Here is a 13700-nt window from a genome sequence, read left to right on the forward strand (position 1 = left end):
TACTGCTGAATTACCTTTGAAAAAATCTAATCCTTATCAAACCTCTATTCTGTCACCAGTGTCCTGTAAAACTTCCATTAAAATATGAGCAGGCTCCTACAACAAAATCAAATTAGCCTTAAGATTATTCTGTTTGATAACAGTTAACAAACAACTTACATGTGCTTCTGAACTGACTTTCCCTGCTAATTTAATGCTTCCGTTATCATTTCTCCTTCTGATCCAGCTGAATATATTGCCACATGTAAAAATATTTCCAAGATATCAAACACAGAACAAATGTGGAAAGTCTGTCTTAAGTTTTGTATTTGTATTGCAGACTTCTTATTTAATTTGTATCAGCAATTCCATGAGGCTTTCAGGTGGCCCCTTGATAGGATTTCCAATTATTAAGTGATCAGCCACAGTACTATAGGTGTGGGAGATTTCGTCACACTTACAGCTGTGCATTTGTACACTAGAGGGAGCTTCGAATGCTCCACTTCACCTCCCTCAGGTTTCTGGAAACATTCAGACTCATCTATATTTTTGTCTTCCTATAAGCCATCACTTTAACTTTTCTTTTAAACAACTTAATGTTCTTAATGTTAACCTTTTACCTCCTTCTCTAAGGTTTTGTCACTTTATTGTCTCCCATCTGCCCTTTAAAATTTTAAACATAATCAGGCACTCACCTGCTCCTGTGAATCTTCTCATCACCAATTCCTGGGGCTCAACAAATTGCTGTCCCTGGAAAGAAGATGCACTTTCCGAATGTCTCTATAATTTGAATAACTGATGTTATTCATCCAGATGCTGTTCCCTTTTAAGAGCCGTGCCAGCCCTGATATTGACTGCCCCATTGCCTACCAGTGAAGTCATCCCCTCTTCAACGTCCTAGGCCTCGGCAGTGCCCAATGTGATCCTGGCATTCCATCGAGCACCTCACGCTCCCCATGCAGCCGGTATCTTGACTTCCTCACTGTTGTGGTGATAGCCCATGGCATGGCTCTTTACATTAAAAACATAAAAATTTAAAATATCAACATTTTAAAAAGTACCTCAGCTTTTCTTTGCGCACTGAAGGTACTTGCTGCTAACTTTATATTTTAATCAAAATTAAAAATCTTTGCAACCAACTAAAAAAGAAAATTGTCCATTTAGGCTCTTGTCAGCAGCTTTTAATTTTGATGCCCTGTGCTGCTCCACCCAGCCCTCCTCTTAGCCTTTCTCGGAGCTCTTCCTCTTTTTTGCCTTTCCAAGGAGTTTGAGCGGTTAAACAGTGCATAAATGGTGTACTTGGTTACATCTTATCTGGATGGGGCAGGTTTGATGGAATTAATGGCCTGTATCTTCATGTGATTGTTCATAAATGTTAAACTCTCTGGTACATTAATTCCCCAACATCTGTCTTTGTATATAACTAATGCTGAATACAACATGGATATTATAGGTGGCTTGATGAACACAAATGAAATCGTTGCATACATAGCAATGGGAAAAGTTAAAATAGTGAGGCCTCATAACAACATCCATTAAGCATCTGGCTTAATTATCATAGCAACAGGCCTCCAATTGGTCTAGAAGTTGCCCATCCTACACTTTTCATCAAAGCAGTTAATGTATTCAACCCATCATTTCTTCTCCACTAACTGAATAACTAAGCACATTATTTTATATCACGGTATTATTTAATTGACAAGCTGGCACAATATAGAAAGTATTCTTAGTAAAACATTTTTTTATTCGTTTTGGAATTGCCCCCCTTTCAGTAAAAGGGAAAGTTCATGGAGAAATGATAGACTCTCACAGCCAGACTATGATACGAGGCCATCAGAGATACTCAGCGCATTGTAACCACCTGCTGTGCCAGAGGAGAGCAGCTCTCATTTGGAGATTTATCTTTATTTAATTTGACTTCCCACTGAGAAGGCTGCCCTCAAGTCAAGACTTGTTTTCCATTATCCCATTTCCATTACAATTTTAAAAAGAACTATGGCCTTTAACTAGTTTCTGCGTCCTCGTGTCTAACTCCTGGAGCTTTTTTTAGAGGTAAAATCAAGGGTGCAACTACCTGGAAGGACAGTAAGCCCCAAGACTACATGATTGCATGCATAAGCGAGATCCATGCCTGCTAAGGCCTGGCATGCAAAAGTATGACAATAAGAGGGCAGAGTTCATGAAATACTTATTATATTAGCTGAATATTTATTTGCCACAGCTGCCAGTACATACAATAAAGTTAAAATGTTAACACTGATCAGAGAACCACTGTGCTACAAATGTGGCAACACAATTTTATTTATAGTAAGATGTGTCAACATCCAGCATGACAAAATTGTACAAAGTTCACAATTTAAAAATGAATCATCACAGCAACTTGTGATTTCACACATTTATAGCAAAATTAAAATGTCAACAAATCCATGCTGTGTTGTACAAAAATAAATCAAACTTCAGTTCCACAGAGAGCACAATAAATAGTTTATACAAAATCCTGTCTTAATAAATGAATATCACTTAAATTAACTTAGAAATGAATATGAACAATAAGTTATTATAAATAAACTCTGACGAATCTGCAATAATCCTTATGAAATGTTAGCATTCTAATATGTGACACGTCTGTGTTCACTATGTCGGAGTCACAGGTACGTTTTGATTTGATATTATGTACCAACATTAGATGAGCAGCAGATTTGTGCTTAAAATCCCTTTTCCATTTACATAGGTGAGAACAGTAATAATCCAAAAGTCAAACTAGCTCTTACTCTATTAAAAGCATTACTATATTGGCATAGAAGCTGCAGACACAATGCAGTGGAAAAAAAGGCATATGCAGTCAATGAAGAACAAAGCCCTAAAAGAGGCTAGGGCAAGTATATATGTATATATATGGCATAAGGTGAAAGACAAGCACCTTGCTTTAGCTCTCAAAAAGGCAATTCTGAACATGGCAGCTACAACTAATAGCACAACAGAAATTGGGCACCGTGCAGGCTCAATGCCGCACAGACCCAGAGTAATTACAGAATCTTTTCCCAGCTAGTTAAGAATTTGTCCATTGGGAAAACTTTGCAAGTTTTGCACAATGACTATGAATAAAGTGCTGCTGGGATTATGTATTCACATTGAACATTGTATCATTTTTCCTGTTATGACAGCATTGTACCCAGTAGTTTCCATTATGGCTATCGCCACAACGGTGGCCACACAGGCTTCTGTGTTTCATTTGTTCAGACTCATGCGACTTGTGTCATGTGACTGATGACATCAGCAATTGCACACCTTATTACACTGTGGATATTGGACAAGGTAAGTGCAAAGTAGAACTGGCAGGTTTCTAGGGACAGTGACCCTGTAATTTCCAGTCAGATGAAATTATTAATAAGGTATAAAACCCATACTCCCTTCTACAGAGACCCATAGCACAGATTAACATGTACTGTAAACTTCAAGACAAATTAACTTCACAGAAAGTGTGCTGTGGCATTCAGTGGCCGTCCTATGTTCATTGAAGTGCATTGCTGTAAGCATCTTATGGCCTAGAAGGCTGCTGAAGTCACAACACCAATCAGTGCAGTGTGTAAGTAATCTTTCTGTCAAGTTACCTTGTCTTGGAGCTTAGCCCTGGGCCCTCACTGGGCTACTTTGTTTTTACCACTAACCCCACTGCTCTTTTTTAATTAGAAGTAATGCAGGATAGTGAGGACATAGGGCTAATTTGCCAAACCTTAAACTAAAACAATCTTAAAGCTACTCATTATTTCAATCATTGTTCTAAAATCCCAAAACAATAATTTCATTTGAGTGTCCCCACCTAATTGTAATCCTTTTAAAACTAAAGCGCATAATATTTTTAAAGCGTTGTTCAAAACTAGAGCATTTTCGCTACCAATCCTTGTCTATTAAACAATATGCACATAAATTCTTTTTTTTAAATTCTGTAAAACACAATCTCCCGTATGAGACACAAAATCAGAGTATCCAAGTGATAGCGATACATAGTCAGATCATAGCTCACATGCTTCCAAGCTTTCTGTTATCTGTCAAATTCAATTTGTAATATTAAATTCTTCCCTTTTTGTAAAGCATTTGAAAGAATTCATATCCTATTCATTTTTGTTCCATCAACCATTCAAGAGTATACACTCAAAAAAAAGTGCATACGTTGGCAGCTATAAACATTACATGGCATATTACACTATGTCATCTCATATGAAAACGTACAAAATGTGAATGTTTTTAAAAACTATATATTAAATGCAATTACTATTTTCAAAGCAGGACATAAAATCATTATGAAGTCTCCTACGCATAACACCTTTTGTAACAGAAATAAAGTTTTGATATTCAACACTGTCTGGTAAATTAGAGCAGCAAAAACGTGAGGCATCCTAGCAAGATCTCTCTTTAAACCAGTAAGAGGTCCTTAGACCTGAATTCCTTTTACAGCTTGCTTTATGTTTTCCAGCAGGGCCTTGTTTTCCGGGCTCTGATAGCGATCTTGATTCGTATACATGTCCGTTAAAGTCGTCACGTAGGCATCAAAATTCTGTTCATTTATTGGATCCTACACAATGAAAGCAATAACTGTCAGGCACCTTATGAAAAAATCCCTTTCATGCAGCAAGTAAGAATAGTTTTCACTAAAGTATTGCACACCATTGTGTTTGTACAACACAATAACTTGCATTTATATGACTTTTAAAAAAGTAATAAACAATCTCTAATAAGTATTGCAATGCAATCTCTTGCACATAAGAACTCTTTAATCCTTTGCCAATTAGTTAATTTTTTAATTAGTCTAATTAATTTACAATTTACTAATCAACAGTAAAATATTAAAGTTATACTTTATTCCTATGTGTTCAATTTTAAGCTGCCAGTTTATCTGTTTGTTAATGTAATTGTGTATCATTTCTGTTGGCTAATTTAAGCCAAACTGCAGCATACTTATTAGAGAAATACAAAATAAAGATCCCATGGTGATAGGTAATGAAGCTCTCCAACACATAATAGATCAGGAAACAATAAAATTTGCTTGCATCATTACTGACTATTTGGATCTGTATTTTGTATTCAGCAAGGTAAGTGATACCTATGGTGGGGAGTAGCAGCTTTTAATTTTCCTGGTTATGTCAGGTTAATTCAGGTTTTATCTGTAATCTGCCCTGGAAATGAGCCTTTACTTTGACCTCAGAAGAACACCCCATCATATTAATGTGACATTTTAATTTTCCATATCCAAATTTCTTGTGATTGCCAATGTTTTCAAAATGGTGCCAAATAATTGAAAAATGTTGTGCTGTGCACCCACTAGGGACAAGGTTTACACTGTTCAAACTAATTTCATTTCAGACTCGAACTACCAAAAGAAAAGTGATCTACTAATTTGAATTAGATTGAAACTCAAGTTCCAGAGGCAAAAGGACAATACATTGATCCATTTTACCCGCTCCATATGCTGTGGAACATAAATTATATACCTTTTAGCAAGGATGAAACAGGTTCCATAGTGAGTAACTAAGCAATATAGACCAGGAAGGCCCATGTTTACACTGAGTTTACTATGCTTAACTGTTTGATGGTGGGGGTAACTAGGACTGACCCGAGTGAGTTTAGTACACTGGAACCTATGCAAGATTAACTTTGAGAAGGCTGAATCCTGCCTACCATCATAAACAATTGATAATCACAGCAATTTCCATTTGCACACCAATGAAGTAATCTTCAGCCATTTTAACTGGTTTAAGCTATTTTAAAGAGCATAACATGTCCATTAAGATGGTGGATTTGTAATTAAGAGATACACATTCAGATACTAATACCACACAGTGTGATTTATAGGCTTAATTCTTTAACATCAATATAAAGCTAGTTTTAGAAAACCAGGTTTTTAATGTGTAGCCATCTATTCAAATGGTAATTTGAGTTTTCAAAGAAAATGGGCAAAACCATGGCAGATGTGAGGTTCACTTTGGATTGAGAAAGGCAAATCAGAATATTTTCTTAGTGGTGGGAGGAGCTGTGGAGGTGCAGAGGTACTTAGGTTTCCATGTATGCAAACCACTAAAGGCTAACACAAAAGCAAAATACCGCGGATGCTGGAAATCTGAAATAAGACGAAAAATGCTGGAAAAACTCAGCAAATCAGGTAGCATCTGTGGAGAGGAACAGAGTAAATGGGCTAGATTTTCATCCTAGAGGCAGGTAGTGGGAGTTGGGAGATTTCCCAGCTTGGCCCGCCCACCTCGGAGAAAGTGCCTACGAAGGCAGGATTTTCATTCTGGAAAGGGTGGGGTGGTGGGGATGGTGGTGGCTGGCAGCTGATAATTAGAGTTGGACCCAATGCCCCTGGTAAGAGTTCAAAGGCAGCCACAGAACTGCCAGGTGCCAGGGTCAGCTCTTTAAAAGGCCTGCCTCAGTGCTCTGCAACTTCATCCCAGTTACAAGGAAACCGATAAAACAAAAAACAGCTCTCTTGCCTTCACCCCTCATACCCCCTTCCCTGTCCCCCATCCATGCCACTTCATGCCCCCCCCACCTCCGTCAATGGCTCTCATACCCTCCCCATGCCAACCTATGCCCCTCTACCCACCTCCCCAGGGCCCCTCATATACTCCATGCCAAGCTATGGTGCTTCCATGTCCCTTCAGCCAGTATACAGGACCAATGAACCTTCTAGTATGTGTGGGAAATCTTTAAAAAAATCATTCATTCATAACCTTCTAATTTCTTAAAAAAAACTGCTTTTACTACAGCCCTATAAAATTGCCAACAGTCCATTCCTTTACAGTCTCAATAGCAGGAATTACAAGCACTTGGCATTTCTTTATCTTTTCTAAATGAACATTGTGCAGAATTCCTTCGGCAGCACCTTCCAAACCTGGAATGTCTACCATCTAAAAGGACAAGGGCAGCAGATGTATGGGAACACCACCACCTTCAAGCTTCTCTCCAAGCCACTCACCATCCTGACTTGTAACTATATCACCGTTCCTTCACTGTCGCTGGATCAAAATCCTGGAACTTCCTTCCTAACAGCACTGTGGATGTACCTACACCACATGGACTGCAGTGGTTCAAGAAGGCAGCTCACCCCCACCTCCTAAGGACAATTAGGGATGGGCAATAAATGCTGATCTAGCCAGCAACACCTGCATTCCAGGAACTAATGAAAAAAAGATCAAGGAGAAAGAGCTGTCAATCAAGCAATGCTTTCCCTTGGGCGCATATGAATGTATAATGAGGCTTGGCTGAGAGTCTAGATATCCATTAGTCTATTGAAACAGCTGCTGTTGAGACTTTAAAGGTCTGGATGTTTGACATTTTTATAGGGCTGTAGTAAAAACAATTTTTTTAAAGAAAATAGAAGGTCATGAATGAATGGCTGTTCTTTTGAAAGCTTTTCCACACACGCTATTGTTACTGTAGGGTTCATTGGTCCTGTATATTGGGGAATGGGCATGCAGGTGCTATAGCTTGGTGTGGATGGTCTGAGGGGCCATGGGAGGTGGGTGGAAGTTCATAGCTTAGCATGGGGGGTGGGGGGAGGCACATGAGTTGGACCTTTTGAACTTAGCTTTCAAAATATTACCTCATTCAGACTATGGTTCATGACACCTCTCAGGGGCCGTGAACCACGACTCTTTGAAAAGCTGGCCCAGCTCCTTGAAAACTGCAGGGGACTGGGAGATGCACATGCCCGCTATGGAACTGGCCAGGTTGGGAATGCACGGTGCAGGCTTGCGACCCACACCAGCCTGCACCCTTATCCCACACTGGTGAAAATTGGGGGTGTCAGGAATGGGGTCGGGAATCCCAGAGTCGAATTCCGACCAGCATTTTTAAAGGTCCGCCAAATCTCCCTGATCCCGTCAAAATCCAGCCCAATGTTTCGGTTTCTAATGAAATGTTATCAACCTGAAACGTTAACTCTGTTTCTGTCCGTAGATGCTGCCTGACCTGCTGAGATTTTCCAGCATTTTTGTTCTTATTCTAAAAGCTAACACACAGGTACAAAAAGTAATCAAAAAGGCAAATGGAATTTTGATCTTTATGATAAAAGGGTTGGAGTACAAAAAGTGAAAAAGTGGTGCTTCAGTTGCACAGAATCTTGGTCAAGCACCATCTGGAACTCTACGTTCAGACGTGAGCACCAAACCTCAGGAAAGATATATTGGCCTAGGAGGAGGTACAGCACAAATTCACCAGAATTATACCAAGGATTGAACGGTTAAATTATGAGGACAGATTATATAAACTTGGCTCGTATTGCTTTGAATTTGTAAGATTGATGGGCTAATGTATTCAAAGTATATAAAAATCAGATAAGGTAAGTACAGAGAAAATGGGCAGAATCTTCGAGCGGGGGCGGGGGTAACTCGCCGAGGCATAAAATGACACGTGGTGACTTCAGGCGTGTGCCCCGACATCACCGCGCTTCATTCAGAGTTTCAGTTCGGCAGGCGCGCACCCGAGTCGGCTGCACGTCCACCGAACTGTCAAAGGCCTATTAAGGCCAGTTAACTATCAATTAAAACAATAAGCTGAGCTGCCTGTCTAACCTTAAGGCTGGCGGGCGGGCAAAGAATCCAGGCAGCCTTCGCATTTTCCATGGAACCTCATCCACGGGTGGGACGAGGCTTCATTAAGGTTTTTAAAGGTTTGAAAAAGTTTTCAATAAAATTCATAGACATGTCCCAGCTCATGTGTCAGTTTCACCAGAGGGGACATGTCCTAAAAAATTTTTTTTCCCTTTATTCAAATTTTTTAAACTTAAACTAATCTCCCTGAGGCAGGTCTGTGCCTCAGGGAGATTTCTGCGCTCTCACACGCGCATGCACAAAAAGAGCGCAGGCCCCGACTCAGGCAACCCCCACCCCTGCCTGCACAAGTAGCGCTCAGCTCTTCCGGGTGCATGTCATGCTGGGCTGGCCTTAATTGGTCCGCTCACGTAAAATGGCAGCACCCTGCCAATCACGGGTCCACTCCCGCACAGCCCCTCCGATAGGGAGAAAATTCTCCCCAATCTTTCCTCTGGGAAATCCAGAACGATCTTAAGTAAGAGCATAATCTTAAAGGTACAGCTGGCCACTTAAGAGTGAAATCAGGAAGCAATTTTCCACATAAAGGATAGTGGAAATCTGTAACTTGTAGCTCTCTCTATCTGTGGATGCTGGGACAATTGAAATTTTAAACACTGAGGTTGATAGGCTTATGTTAGGTAAGGATATAGAGGGATATGGAACAAAGGTGGGTAAATGAAACTGAGATACGAATCAACCATGACTCAAGGCATGGTAGGATGAGCTTGAGGGGCTGAATTTCCTTTTCATATTTCTATCTTCACAGTTATCTTTAACCCTTTGTAATCTTTGTGAACTATATCTTTAGCATAATCGGGATCTAATTTTTTAGATTATTTATCAATGCTAGAAGTTCACACTGAATTTTTGAATAGAACCGGAAACAACATAGATTAATTTGAGCCTGGGAGTTGCATGTGAACAGCTTTTCAAGTGAGCTCATATTTTATGCTGTCGTTGTTGATTAAATTGAAAAAGCATCATAGACTTTGTGATTTATAATAACTTCAAAATGTAAAACTCTGTGGCACTTATAAAATACATAAGCATGTATGATCATAACAGAAATGTGGAATCAATATGCTGTTTGCCACACCAAGACTATTCTTTCAGTTCTGAGCACCGTGTACAATCTGCTCTATTATGACTCTACCTAATTTCCAGATGAAAAAGATGCTCCTGTATTTTTCAAACCTAAAATTTAGCTCAAACCAAACTCCAGAGAAGCGAACCAGTCTCACATCTGAGCACACATACTACATTATTCATTCTGGGCATAGTATTTCTTGGCACGATATCCTTTCATGGTCCTCACATGCCAACAGATAAGACTTCTAATGCTAAGCATCAGGTAACTAATAAATTAATTTTCATAATTATTTGTTTAAAAAATTGAAAATCATATTTCACATTTTATTAAACAAGAAGTGATGGTTCATTATCAAAAAACCTCAGATATTTAGTAACTAAAATAAATAATGTCCTTTATTCCAATGGGATATTTTGGGGCTCAAAATTCAGGTTGTGTTAGTGGAATGTGTGGGCCTTATATATTTGTTTAAATGATGTCCTTTTAGCCCATGACATGCTGCGCACCCAACTGAAATGAACACACTTGGGATCTTGATGCTTGGCCGGTTCAACTAAGCCTCTTCTAGATTGGTGAATATTGGTGTTACGTTGAAGAAGTTTATTTTTGCTTATTGTTCCATTTTTTTCACCTAGGCATTAGCTATTTTTGCTGTGAACCTTGCTAATTTTGGACGTTTGTGTTTTTTTCTTTTGCTATTAATGATTTTCTTCAATATTCCTGGTTGCTGTGGACATTTACGTGGCACTGCACAACTTGGTACCCCAGTGCATGCCTTGCTGGTTTTCAAATATGTTCAATGCTTCAATTGAGGAAGCACTGTTCTGCTGCAGAGCTTCAACATTTTTCACCAGTATATTTCCATGTGCCCACCCCTGCACTCTTAAATTCTGAGGGCACGATTTCAGTTTTGGGCATATGACAGGCAGCTGGCAGATGGAGTGTACCTACTACATTGTTACTCCAGTGATACCTGAGCCCTTTAGAGAACTTAACGTCCTTTATAAGTTGCCGGCAGTAAACCGGGAGAGGGTGAGAAATTGGTTGGTTCTTATATGCAGAGCTGGCCAGAAGTTGGAGCTGGAATGTTGTGAGAGGTGTTCCTAGGGGAAGCCTCACCTGGGGTAACAGTAGGGTGGAGAATATTTTTCTGGGCTCAGAAGAAGCACTCTACCCAAAAGGGCAGCAGACAAAATGCCACTCTAAGTAAGCCCAGACCATATTCAGGTTTTTATGACCCCATTTTTTTATATAGGTTACCAGGAGTAAGCGGAATGTGGAGTTGAGGCCACAATCAGATCAGTCATGATCTTATTGAATGACGAGCCAGCTCGAGGGGCCGAAAGGCCTACTCCTGTTCCTAATTCATATATATGAGCGGAGACAACCAGAATCAGTCCTCATCTTTGGAATTGTGAATAATCCAGTTGGTCCTCCTTTAGTCTTTAAGCTTATACTTTTTGGTTATTTTCTGAACCCATGCTTTGTAGGGGAACAAGCGCTTGGTAGAAATGCATATTCACTATGCATGGGAAGCTGTGCACTTCCCATGAGTTGCCAGGCATTCCAATATGTGCTACCTGTCAGCCAGGTTCTCGGTTGGGATTGCAGATTCATAAGATTACCATTATGGTTGGAAAGATATGTGCAGTGCACAACTGAATTTGCAATATCTACTCCAGGTGGCCAAGATTCACTACTGGCACGGACTCAATGTTATCCCCAAACAACCTGAACACAGAATAAACAAGCTTACCAGAATTAAGTGACAGAAAGTAGATTCTGTACCAACTTTTTCCTTCTTTTGGTTATCTAAATCTTTTTGCAACAGTAATTGGATACACTTACAAATGAGAAAGTTTAAACGGAATTGAAGTTTTAAAACAGTTCAGCATGAATATACATTCCTACATGTGTAGGGTCTCTAAAACCATCGTGTTTTCTGAAGTCCTTTGTGAACTCTGTGACCTTTTCTAACAAGGTAGGGAAGGATAACCCCTAGCATGAATAATACGGAGCCAAATGAAGTGCCAGTGTCCATGTCAAAACAAATAGCAGTAACTGAGAAGATATCTCTACCCACAGAGAAAAGATATGGCATGGGCATGAATGGTGCATCAGAATAATTAAAGTCAGTTGTTTTTCTGCTTACAGAGACATTTGGGTGGATCAGTTAAGGAACCAATATGCGGGCAGTTACTAATGAACAGGTTACTTACCTGCGGGCAACTTGACTCTTTCATGCCATTTTCAATTTTAACCTAAAGTGTTCTGTGGGCCCATCTAAATCAGGCGGGGGCCTCATGAATTTATGGAGATCAGGTTCCTATTACATTAAAATACTCTTAGTTACATTTCAATTGCAACCTGATTACAGAAACCTTGTGGCTTTCCCATCAGATGAGGCAGGTCTGCTAACAGGAGCCCTCCAAGGGAAGTGTGAAACTTCCATTTGTGACATCAGGAGGAGCAGAAATCCTCCTGTGAGCTCCACAAGGAAAGTTCTGGTCTGTCCTACCTGGGTACTGCTCTTCAACCCTTGAAAACTTCCCCAAACTCCCTGCTGGCTCTTTACCTTGGATGCCAGATCTTTCCATGTCAGCAGTCAACCAGTCATGACCACTTCTTACCCAAAGGCAAGCAAGTCGCCCGAGGCATTTAAATGAGGCATGGGAGCTAAAATACTCCAGCCCAGCATTTCACATTTGTCTCACCGAAAACCTCTTTGGGGTTTAAATTGACCCCATTATCTTGGAGAAAGATTTTTGTTCTGACAAATAAGAATTCTTATTGCTGTATTGTTTTTGTTGATTTTAAACAGATTGGAACAGATATTGCTGCAAGATACATTTGAGTAATTTACTGGGAAAATCTGTAAAATGATTGAGTTCTGTCATACTATAGATTTGATAAATGTATAATATAAATATTTTTATTTTAGCCCTTACCATGTGTGGTAATTGGATGTTGGCCAAGCTATGGATCAGAGACTGACTAAGATTGGCCAACTCGTGCAGAAGGGACTCGTTCTGTTGTTCAATTGCTTTGTTTTCTTCTTCTATCGTTTTTAAGTTATTTTCCATTGTTGTGATCTGCAAAGCAAAGCATACAACACCAATTTTAACCTTAAAATTTAAAGCGTACAACCCCAATTACTAATCCTAAAGGTAACTCACACATTATCATTTAGGCATCTTAAAGGTAAAGCATACAAAACCAATTACAAATCTTAAATAGAAAGCATAAAATACCAATTACTAATCCTCCAAAATACAATTAAAAATCCAAAAGTAAAATGTACAATGCTAATAAGTAATCTGAAAAGTAACATGTGCAATACCAATTAAAATACAACAAAGTTAATTCTGAAGGATCAAAAATTAGGGGAAAGTTCTGTACCAAATTCAGAAGCCAAAGGCCTTGAAATTCTGAAGATTAGCGTATGAATGCTTAGCATGCTCTAATACAATTCCTTTACTGTGAATGCTTTCACCTTCATTAGAATTGTGAATAAAGGAATTGCACATAAATGTATTAAATATTCATATGCTAATCTTTGTACAGTGTAATCTCAAGGCCAAGGTAAATTGAATTGGGTAATCTAGGGTTATTTCATAAATTCTTGACTAGCTTTTGTGTTTGGGTGGCCTGTCATTTGAAAACTGCTCCTCCATAGCCTGGAAATAAGTGTTGGCAATATTAACTCCTCTCTATGGCATTCCTTTGTCCACTATTCTATCAGTTGCATTAATCGACTTACAATAAACAGATTAATGCCCGTGCTAAGATAATAGTCAAAGGAACATCATACCTACATGTTGTGTTGATCTGCTAATATTACCAACAATAATTTCAAAGCTTGTGTCTATGCCAGCTTTGTGAAAATCAGGCCATCAGCTTCCTAACATAAGAGTACTTAAAAAGAAAAGTACACATCTGTGGCTAGAGCCTAATAATTGATTAGTAGTCCAATGGAAGAGAGTGAATTTCAGGCAGTTTAGTACTGGAATCTAATCAATGGCAATTTGGCAGTTAAAGCA

General features: G+C 39.2%; 1 protein-coding gene across 2 annotated transcripts in view; it reads right to left on the reverse strand.

Annotated features, from left to right (window-relative positions):
* Positions 1-4411: 4411 nt before the first annotated feature.
* Positions 4412-13700, reverse strand: part of LOC121278045 (myelin transcription factor 1-like protein) — a 363597-nt gene continuing 354308 nt past the window's right edge. For both annotated transcript variants that reach the window (XM_041188068.1, XM_041188067.1), the window contains exons 20-21: positions 12609-12752; positions 4412-4552 (exon numbers count right to left, since the gene is read on the reverse strand). In XM_041188068.1, coding sequence (XP_041044002.1) covers positions 4412-4552; positions 12609-12752 — 285 coding nt within the window. The remainder of the gene's footprint in view (positions 4553-12608; positions 12753-13700) is intronic.

The sequence above is a fragment of the Carcharodon carcharias genome, chromosome 5 (assembly GCF_017639515.1).
Source record: "Carcharodon carcharias isolate sCarCar2 chromosome 5, sCarCar2.pri, whole genome shotgun sequence".
Lineage (NCBI taxonomy): Eukaryota > Metazoa > Chordata > Chondrichthyes > Lamniformes > Lamnidae > Carcharodon > Carcharodon carcharias.